Source organism: Nycticebus coucang, chromosome 2 (assembly GCF_027406575.1).
Source record: "Nycticebus coucang isolate mNycCou1 chromosome 2, mNycCou1.pri, whole genome shotgun sequence".
In the NCBI taxonomy this organism is placed as follows: domain Eukaryota; kingdom Metazoa; phylum Chordata; class Mammalia; order Primates; family Lorisidae; genus Nycticebus; species Nycticebus coucang.
In genome coordinates, this window is record NC_069781.1 from 30,522,596 (window position 1) to 30,548,309 (window position 25,714).

At 38.4% G+C, this 25,714-nt stretch overlaps 1 protein-coding gene across 2 annotated transcripts in view; it reads right to left on the reverse strand.

Annotated features, from left to right (window-relative positions):
- The window catches only part of RAD23B (RAD23 homolog B, nucleotide excision repair protein), a 44,853-nt gene that overhangs the window by 14,290 nt on the left and 4,849 nt on the right, over window positions 1–25,714 (reverse strand). For both annotated transcript variants that reach the window (XM_053566500.1, XM_053566492.1), the window contains exons 2-6: window positions 15,436–15,517; window positions 13,705–13,784; window positions 8,191–8,453; window positions 5,686–5,741; window positions 906–1,033 (exon numbers count right to left, since the gene is read on the reverse strand). In XM_053566500.1, the coding sequence (XP_053422475.1) occupies window positions 906–1,033; window positions 5,686–5,741; window positions 8,191–8,453; window positions 13,705–13,784; window positions 15,436–15,517 (609 nt within the window). The remainder of the gene's footprint in view (window positions 1–905; window positions 1,034–5,685; window positions 5,742–8,190; window positions 8,454–13,704; window positions 13,785–15,435; window positions 15,518–25,714) is intronic.

Below are 25,714 nucleotides of genomic sequence, written 5' to 3' on the forward strand. Positions count from 1 at the left end.
ATTAAAATACATAATGCTATGTCAGGTAACAGAAAGTGAATGCAAAAATCTGGGAGCAAAATTGTCCAGATAAATCAGAAATGTATTTTTTTATGTAAAATCTCCCAATTTTAGAAAACTGGCAACTAATTACAGAAAGTAACAAAATATAGGCAAATAACATCTGGCCTGGGCTCCCAGATTGACATTTTTTGCTCTAAATAATTCATCCAGGATCACTCTGGCACCTAAAAAGGCAATAAAATGTCAGACCATTAGATTAAAGCAAGCACTACACTCCAAGTGGCTAGCAAAGTTTACAACCATTTAGTCACGTTGTTTTCTAAAACCCTACCAGAATCTTTTAGAAAAAGTTACATTTAATTTTTTTTTTTTTTGAGACAGAGTCTCACTGTACCGCCCTCGGTAGAGTAGAAAAAGTTACATTTTATTAAAAAAAAAAAAAAAATTAACATACTAGGAAAAATAAAAGCATTTTGTAAATTATCTAAAATACATTATTCTTGGCTAGGCACAGTAGCTCACACCTGTAATTCTAGTACTCTGAGAGGCCGAGGCAGGTGGACTGCCTGAGCACAAGGAGTTCCAGACCAGCTAGAGCCAGAGCGAGACTTCCTCTCTAAAAATAGCCAAGCATTGTGGTGGGCGCCTGTAGTCCCTGCTACTTGGGAGGCTGAGGCAAGAGAATGACTTGAGCCCAAGAGTTTGGCCGTGAGCCATGATGCCATGGCAACAAAGGGCAACAAAGTGAGACTCTGTCTCAAAACAAACAAACAAACAAACAAAAAAACCCAAAACAAAGAAACATTATTGTTTTCCATGAATTGTTAACTCATCCTTTAAAATCTGTTTGAGATTTTGATTTTAAACAACTAAAATAAAGAAAACTAAAGCATATTTCTCACCATTAAAAGATATTCCACGGCTCTATCAGGGTTGTTGAAACTGGCTCTCAGGGCTGCAATTACTTGCTCTCGTTCATAGCCCATTGACATGATCTCAGTTACCATATTCTCGTAAGACTGACCTGTCACTAAAAAAAGGGGCACGGAGGGGAAAGAAATTTAAAAAAGGTAATAAACAAACATTCTTTACACATTTCTTGATTATATACATGTATACAGTGCTTCTGGCACTACTGTGCTAGGAATATAAAGATGAGTAACAGTATAAATTACATCAGATAGGTAGTAGTAGAATAATAGTACCTCAATGATGCCCATAGTCTGATTCCTGAAACTTATAAATATTTTAGGTTACATGGCAAAGGAAAATTGTAGTAACAGATGAAATTTAAGGCTGTTAATCAGCTGACTTTAAGAGAGAGCATCCTGAATTACTGGATGATCTGAGTGGGCCCAATGTAATCACAAGGGTCCTTAAAGCAGGTTCTGCTTTAAGGGTCCTCAAACTTTTTAAACAGGGGGCCAGTTCACTGTCCCTCAGACTGTTAAGAGGGCCGGACTATAGTTAATTAAAAAAACCCAAAACTATGAACAAATTCCTATGCACACTGCACATATCTTATTTTGAAGTAAAAAAACAAAATGGGAACAAATACAATCACACCACCTCATGTGGCCTACGGGCTGCAGTTTGAGGACCCCTGCCTTAAAGTATAAGAAGTTAGAGGAGCAGATCAAATACTATACTGTGTCTTTAAGATGGTGAAAGGGGCCCATTAGCCAAAGTATGTAGGCAGTCTGTAGCTTAGTGGTTGGTAAGGACAAAGAACCAAATTCTCCCCTTGAGTCTCCCGAAAGAAATGTAGATGCCTTGCTTTTAGCGTCCACCTTTATTTATTAATTACAATAGAAATATCAGGTACAAAGTTGAGAGAGAATTAGTGGTAGGTCATGAAATGCAACCTGTAAGAGACAGATGAACTAAATTCTGAAATCATGCATTGGATGATGCAACAAGATTGCAGTTTCCTGCTGACACCTTATATTATCAAAATAGTCGGGATAGAGAGGCTAAGAACTAAAAAGTTAGAATTTCATCTACCCCACAAAAGCGGTATTAATACCCTAAGCTGGTGCTCACCCACGATAAACTTGCTTCGCTTAAATCTTCTCTTCCACTTGTGCTCTGGGTACCACTGCTTTTACAGCCCTTTCAAAGAACTGCATTTGGTTATTTTCTCTCTTCTCCACCTTCTCCCCTTCTGCTCTACTTAATTATCCCGATTAGCATCTAAATGTGTGTTGCATTTCCTCCTAAAACAAAAACACACCTCCTCAGATTTCATCCCAATTCCTCTATCAGGAACAATCTGCTCTTTTCCCTTCACAGCCACAACTATCCAGCATGCAGTGTACATTTTCTCACATTCCACTCACTCCTCAACTAATTCTAATGACGATTCCCCCCTCAAATGTGTCCCACCATTACCTGTCTTCTCCCTTCTATCCAACTACCACTTGAACCAGAAACCCTGGTGATTTCATTTCCTCTCCTCCTAACTTTCTAAATCTAATCTAACAGCACGCCTTGCAGATTCTATCTCTAAACTACCTCCAAATCCACCTAGATCCTTCTCTCCCACTCATCACTCAGAGCAGCTCACTGCTGTCTCTGGTCTGGACTACACTCTGCTTCCACTCCTGCCCCCACACCTCCAATCCATTCTTCAGCCATTGCAAAAGAGAGCTTTAAAAAAGAAAACCTCGTCCTATTTGGGTTGGGGTTCCCAGTCTTCAGCAATACTCTACCCACCACACTCAGCTTCTCCGGATTATTTCAACAGGCCATGCCCTTTCCTGCCCTAGAGCCCTTACACACATCTGCTTTCTTTGGAAAACCAGCTCAGGCAACACAGAAAGACACTGCTGCTACAAAAATTAGCTAGTATTATGGCCTATGCCTATAGTACCAGCTACTCAGGAGGCTGAGACAGGAGAATCACTAGAGCCCAGGAATTTGAGGCTGGACTGAGAAGGGAAAGGTCAGAAGACCAGCTGGAGAAGGATAATGTGAGAATTTTAAGTAAGGTAAGGACCTGAACCAAGGCAACTAAGTGGTAGTGGAAAAAATATCCCAGAGACTTTAAGAAAGAGAATCAGACTCACTGAGCCAAGAGAGGCAGAGGGTCCCTGTCCAAAATAATGCTAATGCTTAGGTCAAGGATGAATGAATGAGTGATGGCGCAAGGAAGTAAGAGAACAAAGGAAGTAAGAGAACAAAGGAAATAATCAGTTGGGAAATAAAAGATAAGTCAATGTGAAACCTAAGAAAGTCGCAGGTTTTCTAGCTTGCAGTTTAAGGAAATGACTCTGGGAGCTCAGAGGAAGATAACTACAGGGGAACTCAGGGCGGGTGTGGTGCTCATGCCTGTAATTCCAGCACTCTGAGAGGTCAAGGCAGGTGCATCCCTTGAGCTCAGGAGTTTGAGATCAGCCTGAGCAAGAGGTGAGACCCTGTCTCTACTCAAAACAGAAAAACTAGCTGCATGTTGAGGCGGCTATCTATAGTCCCAGTTACTCCAGAGGCTGAGGCAAGAGAATTGCCTGAGCCCAAGAGTTTGAGGTTGCTGTGAGCTGTAACTCCGAGGCACTCTATGAGGGTGACAAAGTGGGACTCTGTCTCAAAAAAATAAAATAAAATAAAATAAAAAAATTGGAGGAACCCTTAAAATGCATGAATGGTATCAACCATTCCCACAGTTTAAGCTTTAAACTATGGCCTAGAGAAGAACCATAGACAATCCATACATTTATGGGTCAGAAAAAATAAAAAGAATTAAATAGAAAGCCTAAAATGGAATAGTGTGAGGTAGGGATCAGGAAAAGAGTGGTATCACGGAAGCCAAAGTAGTTTCAAGAAGCAGAGACTCAACACAGAGAATGAGTAAATTTTAAAGACGGAAGAAAAAAGGGATCCTGAGACCATGAAGTTGAGCACAGGTGCTCTAGGAGATATAAAGATGTAAAATACAGGCACGGTCACAGGGCTTAGGTGCAGCAGCAGCTACAGCCCTGGACTCCTGGGCTCCTGCTCCACAGCATCAACGCATTCTAACTGCAGCAGCAGTGGCCACAGCCAGGGCCTACAGCAACATTAGGGGCAAGTGCCAGCTGGCTCTAGCCCTGAGGCTACAAAAAGTTTACTGACCTCTGGGTAATCCTCTTCTCCAGTCCTTCCAACATTTTTTGTAACAATTTCCTAAGATTAAGCCTTTCCCTATTTTAAACAGTGATGTCTGATTTTCTAACTAAACAGCAACCCATAGTCCCAAGAAATTGTTCCTCAAAGATGGAAATCTAGATTTGATGTACTCAGGTGATCTTTGATTATTTAAACTATGTTACCACTACATGTGCTTGCCATTTTCTACAGCAATAAGGGCATCATGGAGTTCAAGCTCAATTAGGTCAGAGGACCAAGTCAGCTCATAAAAGGTGCTTCTGCTATTAGAACCCTACTACCATTGTAACCGTGCTGCTGTAGAAGCCAGGCAGGAATCCAGAAGCCTGTATGCCACCATAGCTACTGTTTCCACCTGTTCCCTACTTTCTACTTTACTTCCCTACCATTTAAAAGTACAAAGAGCAGGAAAGGGGTTGTCAGCCAGTAGTAATTAACAGGGATCTGTACCAGAGATGTTCCCATGAAAGAAAAGTTGTTTTATTTTGAGAGATTAGGGATAAAGAGAGATGGAAAGGCATATTCAATAGGTAAAATTAAAAGCTGGGATAAAAAGACATTTTTGCCACAAGCTAATATAAACAAGATGGAAATGGGAATCCACAGGGCCAAGAAGTTGGAATGAAAGCTGCAGGTAAATTAACATGAAGTATGAGGCACATTTAGGAAAATATGCCTATTTCAAAGATACACTGTAATAAATCTGTACACTGATCAACCTTAAGACAATATTTAAAATGCATTTTAAAAATGGAAAATTGGGCGGCGTCTGTGGCTCATTCGGTAGGGCGCCAGCCCCATATACCGAGGGTGGTGGGTTCAAACCCGGCCCCGGCCAAATTGCAACCAAAAAAAATAGCTGGGCGTTGTGGCGGGCGCCTGTAGTCCCAGCTACTCGGGAGGCTGAGGCAAGAGAATCACTTAAGCCCAGGAGTTGGAGGTTGCTGTGAGCTGTGTGAGGCCACGGCACTCTACCGAGGGCCATAAAATGAGACTGTGTCTCTACAAAAAAAAAGGAAAATTATTTGCTTTACAGAAACAAGTATACTTAACTCTAAGAGCTTTTTAAAGAATTAAATATACTGTATAAAATCTTAATTTATGGCTCGTTGCCCGTAGCACAGTGGTTATGGCACCAGCCACATGCACTGAGTTTGGTGGGTCTGAAACCAGCCCAGGCCAACTAAACAATAACAACTGCAACAAAAAAATAGCTGGACTCTGTGGTGGGTGCCTGTAGTCCCAACTACTTGGGAGGCTGAGGCAAGAGAATCACTTAAGCCCAAGAGTTTGAGGTTGCTGTGAGCTGTAATGCCACAGCACTCTACCGAGGGTGACATAGTGAGACCGTCTCAAAAAATAAAATAAAATATTAATTTACAAAGTCTTTATTAACACTATTAAGTTACCTAACCCAACAATTTTACAATTTGATTATAAGTGACCACAAAAATTAATACATTACCATGATCTAGCAGAGTGAAACTTAACTTCTCCCATCTCTTTTAAGTGATTTTACCAGGTAAAGTAGACTCTTACCAAGTGCACTTGTTGCATCTTCAAAAAGGTTCGACCGAGAGGAATCTCCTGAAGTACTGTAAAAGGTTTTTAGAAAAATTACATTTCAAAAAGTACATAAAATTTAATTTACATTAATTTAGTAAATGTTCAATTTGTAAAGAGATTCTTTTATTTTAATTATGTATAAAAGTCCAGCTATAGTATCTAAACAGTCTCTTGTAGATTAAATTCAGAAATTTTATTTGTATTACGGTTTGGGGAACATTTTCAATCTCAGTATTCCTTCTTTTCTAAGAATCCATAATTTTAAATGTCCAAAGATTAAAAATGACATGCTTACAGATAGCTTACTATCTAAAGAATACAAAAAAGATAATGAATATTTCCTTAGAAGAATACACATGAGAAGTTAAATAATTTATAAATTAAGGCACAGCAAAAACAGTACATAAAAAGAAATAATGTATATAGAAACCAAATTAGGCTGTAAAGTCTTTACATGGCGAGGTCTCAGGTAAGTTTTAAATGAGAAAATTGAAAAAAGGCATGTAAATAATATAGCATATGCAAAAAAAGCAGAGGTGCGATAAATCCTAGCTCTCATGTAAAGGAAACCAGTTTAAAAAGACTAAATGTCTTGGGGACTGCAGGAGTCTGGAATAAAAATTGACAAAGAAAATATTATGAAAGGCCATAAAGGGCAGGACAAAGAAAAATAAACTGAAGCTTACAAAAACAGTAAGGGCAGTAGTTAGAAGTTTAAATTAACACAAACAACACACATACTCTCTCTCTCTCTACCTCTGTCCCAATTTTAAAAACAAAAACATATTTTATTTTAGTTCTGAGAAAGTCCTCTGTGGAACAGCCAGAGAACCAAGTCTGAACTCATAGATTACTTATATTTTCTAAGTCTCAGTTTCTTCATCAATACAAGGTTGATGATAGTATCTTACCCCAAAATGTTGTGTAGAGTTACTGCTAGAGTCAGCAAAGTGCCTGGCATTGCAACACCCAATATGATTATTATAAGTAAAACTACCACACAGAGAAGATAAAATCTCAAAAGAAACAATATATAAAAACAAAATAACTTTTTTACCAAGCCCCAATCTAGAAATGACCACTTACTATACCAGTTTCTATTTAAAAGAATAAGAACTTGTGTCTTAATCTTTAAAGCTTGTGGGTTTTTGTTTTTTGTTTGGAGACAGTTTCAATATGTCGCCCTATGGAGAGTGCTGTGTGGCATCACAGCTCACAGCAACCTCAAACTCTTGGGCTTAAGTGATTCTCTTGCCTCAGCCTCCCAAGTAGCTGGGACTACAGGCGCCCCCCACACTGCCCAGCTATTTTTTTAGACATGAGGTCTAGCACCTGTGAGCTCAGGCAAGACACCTGCCTTGGCCTCTCAGAGCACTAGGATTATAGGCGTGAGCCACTGTGCCCGCCGACTACATTCTTTCTGTTCACTGTTATAAATACCCTCTCATGTCAGTATTTCCAGTCAGTTTCTCATTATAATGTCTATTTCTGATTCCGAGGTCCTGAGTTGCACTAAGTCACAAACACAGCTCCAGTGCCGGTGAAAGTTGGCCATGCTCTTCCACAAAAAGGATTGCCCTGTATAATTTCTAGCTAAGAAAATCCTGACTAAAACATTTACCCTGGCCATTTTATTTGATCAGTGAGGAGGGGAAAAAAAAAAAAAAAATTCTCAATTAAACTAATCAATAAGCTCGTAACTGCCAACTTCCCATAAGAATTATTTCTCAGGCTCAAAATATTACAGCACTTTTTTCCTTTTTCTTCTAAGATCTAGACAAGCAAAAACTTAAGTTTCTACACACACAGGTTCATAAAGACAGGTGCTAACAGTGAAAAATTGAAACAATCCAAGAGTTTAACAAAAGGTGTTAGGTGAAATAACCACTGCTGGCTCTTACTCAGCAGTTACTATGTACCATGTGCTATTCTGAACATTTGATATTTAATATTTCATTTAATCCTTATAGCAACTTTGTGAGATAGGTCCTACTGTAATTCACATTTTATAGATGAGGAAAATCCTCAAAGATGTTGAGTACTGTTCTAAAGTTACAAGAGCTAGCAAATGTCAGTCAAAAACAGACACAATGCTGTGTCAGCAACTGGAAATACTAACTGACATGGAAAGATGCTTATGATATATATGATAATGTCAATAATTTGGGTGGCAATGTAGTTATTTTATAATTCTTTCTCTTTCTGGCCATTCAGATTTCCTAATGTTTCTACTCAAAATGAATAATGACTTTGACACATGGGAGGGGGATCAATAAAGAATATAAAAATATCAATTTGGGAAATTAGGACTTATATTCTCCCTAGAAATCAAAACTGACTCATACAGCATGTGCTTCAAAGTTCAGAAAAAGCTTAACATGGAAAATTAAAAAGTCACTTTGTTCAAAACAATAATAAAAATAAATACACACTTAAATACATAGTTTGAGATAAAACTTCCTGGAAGGCAGTTCTTACCTATCAGTTGGTGTTGGGCTGGTAGCCACTGGTGTCTCAGCTGGCTTTTCTGCAGGTTTCTCTTGTTTAGTTGCACTAGCAGGTGCAGGTTCAGCAGATGTTGTTGTTGATGCTGGAGTAATGGATGCAGGTGGAGAAGCAGGAGCCGGGGCAGGGGTTGGGGCCTGAGCCACAGTTGTTGCTGTGGAGGAAGTAACTTGTGTGGTGGTGACAGGATTTGACTGCTGAGTTGCAGCTGGTGCTGGTGTTGATACTGCTTTGGGCTGAACAAAATTAAAAGCAAAATAATTATGATAAAAGACTACATGTTACCTTACCTGTTCTTTAATTAGAGGATAACACAAACAAACATGACCCCAATATGAACATGTTTAACTTGAAAATAATTTTATGAAATGATGTAACAAATGATCGGTATCAGCAATCTGAATCACTGTTACTCTCAAAGCTCATGAGCACCTTATCTCAATTATAAGCTTCAATTAGCTTTACCCAACTACTTCAGTCTTTGTGTCAAGTTAATATGAAAAAGGACAAAATTTTTTGCCAGTATTTTAAAATATATACAGAATGTATATTCTCCCAAAAGGGAATCACATAACTTTGCATGTACCTTGGTTATAACTTTTTTTTTTTTAAAGACATGTACTTTCTGTAGCCCAGGCTGGAGTGCAGAGTCTCACTGTAATCTCCAACTCCTGTACTCGAGCGATCTGCCTGCCTCAGTCTCTCAAGTAGCGAGGACTAGAAGCACACACCACTACCCAAGGCTAATTTGTTAAAACGTTTTGTAGTGGAGTAAGGTCTTGCTATGTTGCCCAGTATAACTGGCCTCCCAAACTGCTGAGATTACAGACTTGACCCACTGTATCCAGTCAAATCTTGGTTATAACTTTAAAGTACTTATAAACACGTATAAGCATTACCAAAATAATTTTCTAGAAATGGAAGTATAAATAAAAACATGATTATTAATGAATATGCCAAATATTCTGCTGCACTGTATTTTACCATGGAGAGAAAAATCCTAATATTAACTGCAAATCAACAGGTCCAAAGGGGTTAACAACATTGAGATGTGTATGTAGTTAAACGAAAAAATAAAGCCCAAATAAAATCACAGCTACATGCTCAGCACTTTTCTGAACTAGAAGCAGCACCATAAAGCTTCCCACAGAGCAAAAAGCAATTACAGGTGACCTCTGAACAACACAGGTCTGAACTCCACGGATCTACTTATATGCAGAATTTTTTTCAATATAAATTACACCAAGTGTGCCTGTTGCCCCTTCTACCTCCATCCTTGAGAAAACAAGACCAGCTCCCGCCCTCTTCTTCAGCTTCTTCAACATGAAGACAACAAAGATGAACACCTTTTTGATGATACATGTCCACTTAATGAGTAAGAAAAATGTTTTTTTTTTTTTTTTTTCCTGTGATTTTAACATTTTTTTTCTCCAGGTTACTTTACTATAAGACTATGGTATGTAATACATACAATAAAAAGTATGTATTTATCAATCATTTATGTTATCAGTAAGGATTCTGATCAATAATAGGCAATCAGAGGTTAGAGGTTAAGTTTTTGAGGAGTCAAAAGTTTCTGAGAATTTTTTAGTATGTGCAAGGGTGGGATACTGGCACACCCCACACCTGAATACTTACATAAAAATACTACCATATGAGTTTTATCCTTCTCCAATGTTCACTATCCATTTAACCCATACCTTTCCTAAAGACAAAAGGTAACTGTTTTAATGGAAGATTCAAGGTCTACCACAAGGACAAGTTGAACTCTAAAACCAATGAACTACCTTGTGCCTTGTTTGATCTGGGCTAGTGCAGAGTATATGGGGGGGGGGGTGAGTGGCTATCAGAAAGTGGTAGAAAGAGGCTGTGAAAAGTAGCATTTACGCCCTTCTTTTTTTTTTTTTTTTTTAAAGAGAGACTTTTATTTATTTATTTTTTTTTAATTTGGCCGGGGCTGGGTTTGAACCCACCACCTCCGGCATGTGGGACCGGCGCCCTACCCGCTGAGCCACAGGTGCCGCCCTACGCCCTTCTTTTTAAGAGCCTCATATGTAGCTTAACTTTCTTAACTGCCAATACTCTACAGAGCAGTGATACTCTAAAACCCCCAAGAGCTGAAATTCTCAAATAAGGAGTCATTCTGGACAAATTGAAATTTCACAAAGGTAAAGCTTCAAGAGTTTTAAGCACCAAAACTTTTATAATAACTAATCTATATAAAAATGTATTTATTTTTAAATCAAGACTTTTGTCTTTTTTTTTTATTAAATCATAGCTGTGTACATTGATATAATCATGGGGCATCATTCACCAGCTTCACAGTTAACCAAGTTTCACATATACCCTTGTAAGATGCACCTAAAAATGTATTTTAAATGCAATATACCTGTTTAATATTTCCTACATTATCTGTGATCAATATTGTTAATATACCATGCCTTCAAGGTCTCTATTGCCACAAAGAGCTATTTACAACTTATTTTAAACAGTACCAAGCCTTTCTCCTTTCTTCTTTTATTTTTCTCCTTTCTTCTTTTGATTTTAACAACTTTTTCTTTTTCTTCTTTGTAATAAGGTCACTTCTCATTGTTTTCATAATGCCTTACTCTGGCAGCCTTCTTCCCCTTTGAACTGTTAACTTCAATATAAAACCATAAATACCATTAGATTCCTATTAACATAAGAATAGGCTAAGTACCTATTCCTCAAATATACACATCTATTCTGAGAACTTCCTGCTTAATTTTTAGGTGTATTCCAAATAGTCAAGGTTACTATAATACTAAAGGAAGTAAGACCAATAACAATCTTATACAAACGTGTGACTATCACATTTTCTTTTTTTTTTTGGCCAGGGCTGGGTTTGAACCCGCCACCTCCGGCATATGGGACCGGCGCCCTACCCGCTGAGCCACAGGCGCCACCGACTATCACATTTTCTACTGTGTACTATGTATAATAAAACTAGATGAGAAAATAGATTATTCACCCTTAAAAAGGAAGGAAATTCTAGCACATGCCACAAATAGATGGTCCTTGAAGATGTAATGCCAAGTGAAAGAAGCCAGTCATAAAAAGACAAATACTCGGCTAGGTGCCTGTGGCTCAAGCGGCTAAGGCGCTAGACAGGTACACCTGAGCTGGCGGGTTTGAATCCAGCCCAGGCCTGCCAAACAACAATGATGCTACAACCAAAAAATAGCTGGGCGTTGTGGCGGGCGCCTGTAGTCCTAGCTACTTAGGAGGTGGAAGCAACAGAATCGCTTGAGCCAAGAAATTGGGAGGTTGCTGTGAGCTGTGATGCCATAGCACTTTACCCAGGGCAATAGCTTGAGGCTCTGTCTCCAAAAAAAAAAAAAAAAAGACAAATACTGTAGGGTTCCACTTATATCAGAAACCTAAAGTAGTCCAATGCATAGAGACAAAGTAGAATGACAGACGACAGCAGCTCAAAGGAGAAGGAATGGGGAGTTAGTGTTTAAGTATAGAGTTTAAGAAAAAAAAGTAGTAGTATAGAGTTTCTATCTGCAAAGATAAAGTTCTGGAGATGAATGACAGTGATGGTTGCAAAGCAATGCAACTATATTGTACACTTAAAAATGGTTAAATTGGCTTAGTGCCCAAAGCACAGTGGTTATGGCGCTGGCCACGTGCACTAAGGCTGGCAGGTATGAACCTGGCCCATGCCAGCTAAAAAACAGCAATGACAACTACAACAAAAAAAAATAGGCGGGTGTTGTGGCAGGCACCTGTAGTCCCAGCTACTCAGGAGGCTGAGGCAAGGGAATCAATTAAGCCCCAGAGTTTGAGGTTGCTGTGAGCTGTGACACCACAACACTCTACTGAGTGTGACACAGTGAGACTGTCTCAAAAAATAATAATTAAAAAATAAATAAAATAAAAACAGTTAAATTGGAAAATGCTACTTATGTATATTTTACCACAGTCAGAAAAAACAAACAAAACAGATGAAACTTCCTCACGTTTTTTGCTTCTCTATAGTTACAGTTTAATCCATAATGACTAAGTGATTAGATATAGCAAAATCACCATGGTTCTTAACACATTAAAAAAATTTTGAAGTCCAACACATATGAACTGTTTAGCTGCCTTTGTCTCCGGGTACAGAAATATACGGCAATAAAAATGTTATTTCTTCAACTCCATTTCTACTAGTATCATTTTGTGACTTTGGAGAAAAAGACAAATTTATTCCAGTTTTGGGTCTTTGATGAAATGGTTTTAAGTACTGATTTAAATTTACTTTCTGTACTACAAGTATCACTGTTCTTTTGCTGATTATGAAGATTCGATCCTAAAAATTAACTTCATGAGCACCACTTGTCCATCTGTCTTAACTCTTTACCTCATGACTATGCATCCTTAAATAAACAAGTATATAAAAAAAGCAGTCTCTTAAAGAACCCACATTTATTCTCTGCTTTAGAAAAAAACTTTTATGAATCATTCTCAAAATACTTCAGCCCAACACATCACAGAAAAGTTGCTGTTTAAAATGTCCTCACAAAACATACCACCATTTCTTTAGTTGCCTTTTCCTTTAGTTTCTAAAAACGTATTTCAGCACTAAGAAATATCACTGAAATAATAAACTTACATGCTTTTTCTGCCTTGAAGAGTTCATACATAACTTACAAAGTTCACTTAATGTACGTTTATTAAAAACTATGGAATAAGAAACATTTATTTAATTTCTAAGTACATTTAAAACTAATTACATAAGTGACTTTATTAATTCAGCAAAAATAATTTTAGCCTGACACTCTATTATTCCAATTTACATAAAAGTTACATTAAAACGACAAATGTATAAAATTAGTAACTTCATGGTTGATCGAATATAAATTCTTTTTTTTTTTTTTCTTTTCTTTTTCTTTTTTTTTTTGTAGAGACAGAGTCTCACTTTATGGCCCTCGGTAGAGTGCCATGGCGTCACACAGCTCACAGCAACCTCCAACTCCTGGGCTTAAGCGATTCTCCTGCCTCAGCCTCCCGAGTAGCTGGGACTACAGGCGCACGCCACAACGCCCAGCTATTTTTTGGTTGCAGTTCAGCCGGGGCCGGGTTTGAACCCGCCACCCTCGGTATATGGGGCCGGAGCCTTACCGACTGAGCCTTACCGACTGAGCCACAGGCGCCGCCCCGAATATAAATTCTTAAAACCTCTGTAGCAGTTAATGCACATTGCTATGGATGTGTAAACTGCACCCACTGTTTGGACTTGTGATCATTAAGTTTTTTTTTTTTTTTATTAAACCATAGCTGTGTACATTAATGCAATCATGGGGTACCATGCGCTGGTTTTATATACAATTGGAAATATTTTCATCACACTGGTTAACATAGCCTTCCTGGCATTTTCTTAGTTATTGTGTTAAGACATTTATATTCTAAATTTAGTAGTAATCATTAATTTTTAAAAGATACACACACACATAAACAAAGAACGAGGTTGAAACTTACTTTTGTCACCATAACCACCACAAAGTTTTTCTCATCAATTTTATATTCTTTTAGAGCAGTATCATCATTGAGGATTTTGCCTAATACAGTAAGAGATAACAATATAATAAGAAATATTATTTAACGTGCAGTAATCTTTTGTCTTACATGCAACTTAAGTTAAAATTGTCTATTTATTAATCACTAACATCAATTCTAACAATTACTACTTTCCCCAATAAAAAAATTACCCAATCGGCCATGATAAAGATAAATGTAAACACATTAGTTAAAAAAGAATAAACATTTGACTGTAAGATGAAACATGCATACTGTATATAAAAGCTAAGCAATTTTTAAAAATGTATTACTTAATTCTGTAAAAGATTTCCTGGGCAAGAAAATGTGAAAGAGGTCCCAAGAAAGGAGACATAATGAAGACAATGAAAATATTGTGACTGCCTAAGGGTCCCTTATATAGCAAATAGCCTACATCCTTTCCTGATATTCTTTTCCCGATTTCCTGCTCCCACAAAAGCCAGATACATTACAAATCAGTAACATTCAAATGCTATCAAAGAAAGATATTACAAGTACTTTAGAAAATGACATAGAAGATACAAGAAAAGGCAAAATGCTATAGAACTCAGTAACGCAAAAAGTAGTACACAAAACTGGGGTCAAGCTGAAGGTTAAATACTAGGTCAGGACTCCTTAATGTTTCCTGTTCAATGAATTTAGCTTCCTACCTTTAAACAGTTACTGAACCAAAAGCTGCAAGCAATAAGACAGAAACCAACACAGTTTCTACTCTGGATAGAAATGAAAAAAGGCCAAGACTACAAATGAGAAACTTTAATTTTATGTCTGCCTCTAATTTAGGCTTCTAAATTTCTGACCTATAAAAATGATGGAGTTAAATCTCAAGGCCAGGATTTCCTCTAAACAGTCTCAGTTAAGAAAATGCTCTCTAGGAAAAGACAAGATAAAGATGAGCAATCAAAATCCCACCTTACAGACATCTACAAAGACCATGTTCAGTATCTCCTTTGAAAAACAAGAAGAATTTTCCCTACTAAATTCAGGTTATCAAGTCTATTTTTAATATATATTTTCTTGGTTGCCAGTGAAGCTAGTTAAAATTATAATTTCCTATTCATTTCTTTTGTTCCTTTTTATTGGTCATCCTTTCCTTATTGATTTCTAAGAATTCTTTATGTTATCTGGCCAGTGCTGGGTTTGAACCTGCCATCCTCGGTATATGGGGCTGGCGCCCTACTCACTGAGCCACAGGGGGCGCCCTTTTTATGTTATCTGAATATTAATCTTTTCCCCCCTCCTGTCAGTTAATGTCTTTGAACATGTAAATTTAATATTCAATTTTGTTCAAAATTACAGAAATAAGTCCAAGTATACTATTAACACAACCAATATAAACAGTTTTAATTCAAATTTTTAAAAAGCTCAGATTGATTAAAAACACAAAAGCCAATTAACATCATGCTTATAAAAGATAAAACTAAATAAAACTAACATCAGTGGATGGAAAACTCATAGGCCAAATGTGAATAAAAAGAGAAGACTGAATAGCAAAATCATATTCAAATGATTGCTCTTCCACCACTTTCATTTGTACCATATTTCTGACAATCAATTTGAATACATTACGATTTGTAAGATAGCATTTCTAAAATGAAAATAATACCACTACAAGAAAGACATAGCATATTAATTTTAATATTTAATCCATACCTGCATAAATTAATTTTTGACCTGCTACCGGAAAGGCATCTTTCCCCTTTTCAGATTCAATCTTCTCTTTCAGTGCTTTCACCTACAGGAAAAATAAAGATTTTTGGTAAAAGTCTACACAAAAACATGACATTCCATAATCTGAATAAATAATGGAAAATAAAATTATTAGTAGGTAGGATAGGCATAAAGTTCATTTTAACACCATCTGTTACACATAGATTTATAAAACTGTACTGGTTGACTTGGCAAATTTATTTATTTTTTTTTTTGTAGAGACAGAGTCTCACTGTACCGCCCTCTGGTAAGAGTGCCGTGGCGTCACACGGCTCACAGCAACCTCTTAACTCTTGGGCTTACGCGATTCTCTTGCTTCAGCCTCCCGAGCAGCTGGGACTACAGGCGCCCGCCACAAGGCCCGGCTATTTTTTGGTTGCAGTTTGGCGGGGGCTGGGTTCAAACCCGCCACCCTGGGCATATGGGGCTGGCGCCCTACTCACTGAGCCACAGGCGCCGCCCGACTTGGCAAATTTATTTAAAATAAGTATTTCAGCATCAAAGTTTTGATTCTCATGAAGTTTAAGAGTTTATTTCCCACAAAATAAAAAAGTAAAGCTTGCCAATCTACAAGGACTAAGAAATACAATGGCCTCATCTTAATAAGAATACTTCAATGTTAAACACTAAATGTGAATGTTGAAGGAAAATGGATTCTTTTTAAGAGTGTCATGATGTTCCATTATATATAATTACCCAGGGGGTGCTTTATAAAGATCAATTAAAACCATCTCTAAGGGAAGGCCCTGGACATCAGTATTTTTGAAAAGCTTAACAGAAGGTTCCCAAGTCAGCCAAGACAGAACCAATGAACTACTTAAATGATTTTAAACAAGCAGCTTAGCTTCTCTCAGCATCAGTCTCTCTATAAAGAGGAAGCAAACAGATGATGTTCACAGTCTCTTCAATTCATAAAATTGTTATCACAACAGGCTCATTAAGATGTATTTAGAAAACAAGTCCAACAATGCCATGCCCCAAATCCCAGCACTTTGGGAGGCCAAGGCTGGAGTATTACTTGAGGCCAGGAGCTCAAGACCAGCCTGGGCAACATACCAAGACCCCATCTCTACAAAAAATAAAATTAGCGGGATCTGGTTATCACTAGCCTGTTGACCTAGCTCCTCAGCGGCTGTGGTAGGAGGATCCCTTGAGTCCAGGAGTTTGGGCTATGATCATGCTCTAGCCTTGGAGGGCAGCAGGGAGAAAGAGAGACTAATAACTTCTTTAACTGATAAGAAAGTAGGGTTGCCTAGGAGTAAAAAGGCAAGGGACCTGGCTTCCCCCCCGCCCCCCCCCAAGTGCCTTAACAGAACTACTTTTATTATTTTTGATTCAAAATAATCAAGGGGGGAAATTTCATTCCCTTCCATTTCCCAGAATACTTGTGAAAATGATCTAAGTTGACAATTCTGAGTTTTAGTAAAGAACTGTCTGACAGGGATAGAGAAAGGATGCTCCTTGGTACAAAAAAGTAATGACGTGTACTTCAAAAATAAAAAATATTTATAGTAAAAATATAGCTTCAAGTACATTACCATACACAATTTCACATAATCCTCAAAACTCTGGAACCAGCTTGGTGCCTGTAGCACAGTGGTTGTGTAGCCACATACACCAAAGTTGGCAGGTTTGAACCTGGCCCGGGCCAGCTAAACAACGACAACTGCAACAAAAAAATAGCTGGGTGTTGTGGCGGGCGCCTGTAGTCCCAGCAACTTGGGAGGCTGAGGCTAAAGAATCACTTGAGCCCAAGAGCTTGAGGTTGCTGTGAGCTGGGATGCCACAGAACTCTACTGAGGACGATACCGTGAAACTGTGTCTCAAAGAAAAAAAAAAATTCTGAAACCAATGGAAATATCCACTTAATTTTATATATGAAGAAATAGAAATGAAGAGGTTAAATCACCTACCCCAAATCACACTGCTACCTAACTGGTAGCTGGACCCATTTCTTACAACTTCCAGCTTTAAAGCATAGTGTTCTGAAAATACACATGTACCACGTGAATCACCTTTGCTACACTGATCTTCCTGAAATGGGTCAGTATAATCACTGCTATTTTGATGTTCCCCAAAGTAGAAACCTATCACTAAAATCTCAATCTACTCTTCTACTGTTCTGAATTTCAAAGGTAAAATACAAGTAAAAAAATTTTAAAGCCAAATATTAGATTTGCAAAAAAAAAAAAAAGCAATACGATATCAATCTGCTTTGTTGTTTTATAAAATATTTCTCCAAAAAAATTAATTATAACATTTAATGAACTTATCATTTTTAAAATATCATTTAAAAAATTTTTTTATTTCTAAAATGGTAAATATCAATAAACACAAGCACATAAAGGTATTTTGGAATCTTTGATAACGTTTAAGTATATGGGAGTCTTGAAACCAGAAAGTCTGAGGACCATTAAATGCCTTGCCTAGTCAACTTAGAGATGGCAGAATATGAATAGAGCCCTCGGTGGTAAATGGTAAATTCCCTTTCAAACCTTTTTCTTTATAAAGGGAGAAGAGAGATACAGATTTAATTAATATATACTATATAAAGTTCTCTAATCCATACTACATAAACTATATTTGTATTTCCAGCATCCATAAAAGATTTTAAAAATTTAGGCCACAAAAAGTATTTCACTATATAGTATGTCTAAAAGCCTAAATAATGGACCCACTTTTTAGCTTTGTGTATTAAAAAAGGGGGATGAGAGCAAAAAACCCCCCAAAACCCCATAAATTAAGAAAAATTAAACGAGGTTTGGCTCCCATAGCACAGTGGTTATGGCACTAGCCACATAACACGGAGGATGGCAGATTAGAACCTGGCCCAGGCCAGTAAACAGCTGCAACAAAAAAATAGCTGGGCACTGTGGTGGGTGCCTGTAGTCCCAGCTACTTGGGAGGCTGAGGCAAGAGAATCGCTTAAGCCCAAGAGTTTGAGGTTGCTGTGAGCTGTGATGCCACCGCACCCTACCGAAGGCGACATAGTGAGACTCTGTCTCCAAAAAAGAAAAGTGATTTAAGAAGTAATAATGAGAACTCTGTACACAGTAACAAAAGAAAAATCAAATAAGATTAAGAAAAGGTACAAAACTGTTCTTGAGCTTACAACAACAAAAGACAAATAACAGGGCAGAGCAAGAAATTCACAATTACAATCACAGAGACACACAGAAAGTTCAACCTCATTAGTAACTAAAACCACAAATGTGATGCCACATGTCATTAATTCAATAGACTGTCATACTACAAAAGACTGTGTTGGACAATTCTTGGTGTAAACAAGTGTGAAAAGACATACAGAATGAAAATATCAAATGATTAAAATTTTTGAGAACAATATGCCACAATGCCTCAACATCTTTAAAGGAGAGGGAGCCTTTGACCCCAAAATACCACTTCTGCCAATGTATTAAAGAAAATTACTGAACTAGACTGAAGAACCAGGTTCACTGACGTGTCCAAAATTCTGGCATTATTCCTTAACCTCAATGATGATCTTTACTTTCAATCCATTTAAATCTTCCATGCACAGGACACAGGCTGAATGCTGTCATCCAAAAACTGTTCCATATTTGAAATTATAAGTGACCAATCTCTTATTCCTACCAATTCCTAAATATCTGTTCACTACACTTGCTCTTGAACCTCATAAACAATTTGGTTCCTGGCTCCTGCCTGTAGCTCAGCGTCTAGGGTGCCAGCCACATACACTGGAACTGGTAAGTTTGAACCCAGACCAGACCTGCCAAACAACAATGACAACTACAACCAAAAATTAGCTGGGCATTGTGGTGGGCACCTGTAGTCCCAGCTCCTTGGGAGGCTGAGGCAAGAGAATCACTTAAGCCCAAGAGTTTGAAGTTGCTGTGAGCTGTGATGCCGTGGCACTCTACCGAGGGTGACAAAGTGAGACTCTGTCTCAAAAAAAAAAAAAAAAAAGAGAGAGGAATAAACTGAAACAATTATCTTTAAAAAAGAGACAGAGAGAGAATATGAATTTGGTCCCTAAAGTCTCTACTTTCACTTCGGATCTTCACTGCTAGTTCAGTTTAGCTGAGATAACACAGACAATGCTTCTAATACCTTCTTTTTAATGTCAGACTCCCTTGTCTTTCAGCTGTGCCTGCCAGGCAAAATTCTGTATTTAGACTAACACAACTAAATTTATAATATTTACATTAGTAAATACTCAATGACTAAAACTTACTTCAACCACTCTGTGGTGTCTCACTCTCTTACCTCCACTAACAAATCCTGACCATTTCTCTAACAGACTGCCTGTGCACATTTATGCCCAGTCTTTTAAATGCTATTGGAGAAAAGGAAGGACACACTCAATCCTGTGCACCCTACTTAGTTAGCCCTCCCCTCTATTCTCCAAAAGGATATTTCACACTTTCACACTCTGCTGAATCTGATTCCTAACACTCTCCTCTTTGCAGATGACCACTTTCTACGTTAACGACACAGAAGACATCAGAGAAACTCATCCTCAATTTTCTGCCACCAAATTAACAAACTGTTACATCCAGATCCACCTAATAATTTCCTTCCAACCTAGTAAATGAAAGAGGCATCCTTTCTTTCAAACCTAATTCTTTCCACCTGTCCTCTGATTTCCCTCAAGTGTTCTCCAGTACCGTGCTAGATTCTTTATGCACCCTACCCTCCCATAGGTTTATTTTTAACCACTCCCTCAAAGCCAGTTCATTTTCATATGTCCTTAAATAGTCCCAATTCTCTACCACTTTAAAAACAAAAAAATACTTCACAATCTTTTATCTCTTAACTACACTCTCTCCTTCCCTTAAATCTCAAGTATTTCCCCTACCCCAATCAAAAACACATATTGTCTTCAGTTATTTGTTAACTCCACCCCCATTACTCAAGAGTAGAGTAATACAGTGCTGATAAAACAGAAACATGAACTTTTTTCTCATTTTGCTGCTTATTTTCTCTGGCACTGCCTACCCCTATAATTCCATTAAGACTGCTCTTACCAACATCACTGCATTATGCAGCATCATAATCATCAGACACCTCTTGACCCTTCCCCAGAGTACTCTTGTCAATACTAACCTACCCTTCCTTTTCATACTGCCATCCCTTGGGTTCCATGCCATACTTTTTTGGTTTTCCTCTATCTCTCCGTTTACACCTTTGTGAAATTCCCTTCTTTGGCCAGACTTTTAAGTGTTCCTTAGACTTCCAAAATAATCCATTCTATCTACTCCTAGTTTTAACCACCATCCAGAGGCCACCTGTATCTCTAGCCCAGCACCCTCCTGGACCTTCAGCTACACATACTCAGCTTTCTATTAGATACCTTCACTGGATGTCCCAGGGCATTTCAATCACAACAAATTTGCTGAAGAATGGCTTTTCAACTAGCCTGTCTAAATCACCCCTAACCTCATCAAATTGAGCACACTTTAAAACAGCTTAGAAGGAAAGGCTGCCTTCTTTCTGGATGCTTCAAAACACAAGGCTTCTCTTGGAAACGTGGCTCACAGTGGACACAGCTGGGACCCTCTAACCATGCTGAGCCCCATGCCAGTGCTCCCATTTCAGTAAGTTATCTCAAAAGAATGAGTACAGAACTTTCATTGTGCTGCTTATGTTCCCCCTACATAAAGAATGTGAGTTTATCAACTCACCTAGAGACAAAGCATGGTTAACATGCAAGAAATCAACCTTTTTCTAGTGAGATACTTCTCTATTATGAAAACTGTGCACTTTAAAATGAAAACATACTCAGTATAATGTGAATAGTAGTTGGCATGGCTTTTATTTCTTCCCTCAAAGGGAAACACCATACTAAGTCTATTTAAGTGCAACACAAAGCTAAACTCACCATCTAATTATTTCCTAATGTGAGCAACTACAGTGCATCTCCATGACCAACAGCAGTCATTTTAATTCAACAAATTTAAGTTACATATTTGAGATCTCAAAATAACATCTTTTACATTATATTCCCATGATGATAGGATGTGCTGCCCTATCAACCTTCTTACACAGTACTTTGCACAAGGTTTCTACAGCTACTGCTTGTTGATTAGGTCAGAAATGGAATACTCATGTAACAATTCTGCTTGTGCGATGTTACAGTATATTTTTCCTTATTACTTTTGTGACTACGTTGTTCTTATGGCTTTGTAACTATATATGGTGACAATAATTGTTTAAACTTCGATGTGTAGCCCTGGAACATAAAGTTTAAGTGAATAAACCCTAACATGTGTCATGTACTTGCAACATTCCGGACAGTGTACTAAGAGCCTCACAATTAACTATTTTAACCTGTACTCACCTCTATGAGGTTGTAGCAGCCAGACTCCAAGATGGCCCCCAACCACACTAGTCTTCTAATATTCCATCTTTGTAAACACTTTTCCCATACTGAATTATGGCTAGTCAATAAGAGCAATAAAATACTGTCAACGTGAAAGTGTCTAACTTCTGGGACTAGTTTATAATATAAAAGCCATTGCTTCCATTCTATAGTCTTGGATCACTCACTCTGACAGAAGCCAGTCGCCACGCCATTAGGACCCTCAAGCACCCTGGGGAGGGGCCTCTATGGGGAAGAACTGAGGCTTCCAGTCAACAGCCAGCACTAAGTTGTTAGAACCATTTTGAAGGGGACCCTCCAGCCACAGCCAAACCTTTAGATGACTGTAGCTCTTAATGTAATGTCACAAGACCCTGAATGAGAGCCACAGAACTAAGTTAGCCCTAAATTTCTGACTCACAGAAAACTATGAAATCATGTTTAATGCTTTAAACTACTAAGTTTAGGGCTAATATGTTGCACAGTAGTAAGTAACTAGTGTATAGATACTATTTTTTAAATAGATATTATTATCCTCATTTTCTGGAGGGGACACTAAAGCAGAAGACTACCCAAATTTGAATCCAGGAAATTGTAAACTAAGTGGAACTCTCAAGATAGCTGTAACATTTAAAGTTTGTGTAAAGGCAAAGAATGGATTTCTCTAGTGCACTACTAAGAAAAAACTGCCTACCAGAAGTGTGTAGGGGAGAGGAGATGGCAACAATTTTATCTACCTGTTTAAGCACGTAGGATCTGTTCATGTATATTAGTCATTTGTAGCTGGTCTACCTCCTCTGCTGGAATAGGTTTACAAAATATTTAAAAGGTTTACTAAGTTCATTTAGTTGCAAAGTCAGTTTTTAAAACACTGCACAAGGAATTTGTTTATCCACACTTACAGGGAGCAGATGGTATGATGTCCTTTGGCAGAGTTCAGTGCTATAGCAAGCTTCAATTTATCAAATTTCAAAAGTTAACAAAAATTCTATACATTACCCAACAAAATCTCAATTTCTAAGTCAAACTGAGGGGACCTTGTCCACTGTTTTTGCACACTTTTTAAAATTGTTGATTATGGCTCTGTGCCCTTACCACCGTGGTGCCAGCTACATACACCGAGGCTGGTGGGTTCGAACCCAGCCTAAAACAGCTAAACAACAATGTCAATTGCAACAAAAAAATAGCTGGGGGGCCACACCTGTAGCTCAGCAAGTAGGGCGCCGGCCATATACACCCAGCTCAGGCAAGCTAAAACAACAATGATAACTGCAACAAAAAATAGCCAGGCACTGTGGCTGTGGTGGCTGCCTGTAGTCCCAGCTACTTGGGAGGCTGAGGCAAGAGAATCGCTTGAGCTCAAGAGCTGGAGGTTGCTGTGAGCTGTGATGCCACAGCACTCTACCAAGGGCAAAATAGTGAGACTCTGTCTAAAAAAAAAAAAAAAAAAATAGCTGGGCATTGTGGCAGGCGCCTGTAGTCCCAGCTACTTGGGAGGCTGAGGCAAGAGAATCGCTTAAGCCCAAGAGTTTGAAGTTGCTGTGAGCTGTCTACTGAGGGAGACATAGTGAAATTCTGTCTCAAAAAAAAAAAAAAAAAAAAAACTTGCTGATTATATCAAACAAATATGTCAAAATATTTCATTCACACAAACATTTTTCAGAAAGGATCAAAAAAAGAGGAAAAGAATAACCAATATAAAAGAAAACTAATGAAAAAACAACAAAGAAAAAAGAAGAAGAAACAACAAAAAAAGAACACGAAAAAACAAAAAAAGAAAACTGATGAAAGCAGAATTTATTTTTGAAAACTGCATAATTTATTTCTAAATTTGCTAAGTATTTTCAGGTCCACAATCTCACTTGTTTCACATTAACGCTAAGGAAGGCAAATATATAAAAATTACTGCTCTCATTTTACTAAAGAGGAGAGAGATTTTATTATTACTATTATTTTTTGAGACAGAGCCTCAATGTAGCCCTTGGTAGAGTGCTGTGGCATCACAACTCACAGCAACCTCCAACTCCTGGGCTCAAGCGATTCTCCTGCCTCTGCCTCCCAAGTAGCTGGGACTACCGGCACCCGCCACAACGCCCGGCTATTTTTTGGTTGCAGCCGTCATTGTTGTTTGGTGGGCCCAGGCTGGATTCGAACCCGCCAACTCATGTGCACGTGGGTGGAGCCTTAGCCACTTGAGCCACAGGCACTGAGCCGAGGAGAGAGATTTTTAAATAATTGTGCTACAGGATACAGAACAAAGACAAATTGGAAAAAAACCCTCCTCTTTGGGAATAGTGTGAGGCATTTGAAAGGAGCAAGAGATGAAAAAAGTAAGTAAGAGACACTCCAATTTTGCTGTGAGGAGGAGCAAGGAACTAGGACAGATGCTAAAGAGGGATTATGGGACAAGAGAGGTTTCATTAAGATGGGAAAAAGGTCTGTACATACTAGAAATGGAAAAAAAAATAGTGAGACAGAGGAGAAAAGAAGATCTGATGGAGTGATGTCCTCCCCAGATGACAGAGTATATGGGATACAGAGAAAAAATAGAACTGGATTTAGCACTAACCACAGCAGACAGCCATCTAAGGTAGGAGGAGGCTAGCAGTTAGGTAGCTGTGGCAGAACTGTGTACAAGTCCTGTCTTGATTGATTCTAAATTCCCAATAAAACAAAACTAGGGTCTCAGCTGAAAAAAAAAAGAGAGAAGAGGATATAAAATCTTCCTGTGGCAACAGAAGAGTGCATAGACTAGGGAAATACACAACAAGTCTGTCAGGTCCGGAAGAGCACGTGGACTAGGGAAATACACACAAGTCTGTCAGGACCTGAAGAGCGCAGGGACTAGGGAAATACAAGTCTGTCAGGTCCGGAAGAGCCCGCGGACTAGGGAAATAAGTCTGTGAGGATCGGAAGAGCGCGCAGGCTAGGGAAATACACACAAGTCTGTCAGGTACTACAATAAGGGCCCATTTAAGGTTGATGTTCTAGAATTTAAGCGAGACAAGCCAATGTGACTACTGTTTATCTCCGCCTGCACAGGTGCAGGCACAAACACCCAGGTAAGTTTAATCATATTTGGGGTTTTCTATGCAAATAAAAACATACCACAGTGCCAAACCCTGTTACTGTCCTAAGCAAGTATGTCATTATCTCAAACATGCATAACCTTCAAAACCCTATGAAGTCAGTACTTTCAGCACGAGTATTCCCCTTTCATAGATGAGGAAATCAGCATAAACTCAGTAACTTACACAAGATCACATAGCAATTCTTCCCAAATATAACCCATCTTCTCTCCATCTCTACCCCTACTACCCTGTTCAAGATGAAATTGCCTAAAAATTACTGCACAAGCCTTCTACCTGATCCCCCTGTTTCTTTTTTTTTCTTTCTTTTTTTTTTTTTGAGACGGAGCCTCATTTTATCATCCTTGGTAGAGTGATGTGATGTCACAGCTCACAGCAACCTCCAACTCCTGGGCTTAGGTGATTCTCCTGCCTCAGCCTACCGAGCAGCTGGGACTACAGGCGCCCGCCACAATGCCCAGCTATTTTTTTGTTGCCGTTTGGCCAGGGCTGGGTTTGAACCCGCCACCCTCAGTAAATGGGGCCAGCGCCCTACTCACTGAGCCACAGGTGCTGCCCTGATCCCCCTGTTTCATTCTTCATCAGTACCAAGGTAACTGTAAATTTTTTTTTTCTGCTTTAAAAGCTTTACATTTTACCTCGAAAAACCCTAGCTTGCAAAGCACTGTATCAGTGGTTCTCAACCTTCCCAATGCCACGACCCTTTAATACAGGTCCTCATGTTGTGGTGACTGCCAACCATAAAATTATTTTCGTTGCTACTTTCTAACTGGAATTTTGCTACTGTTATGAA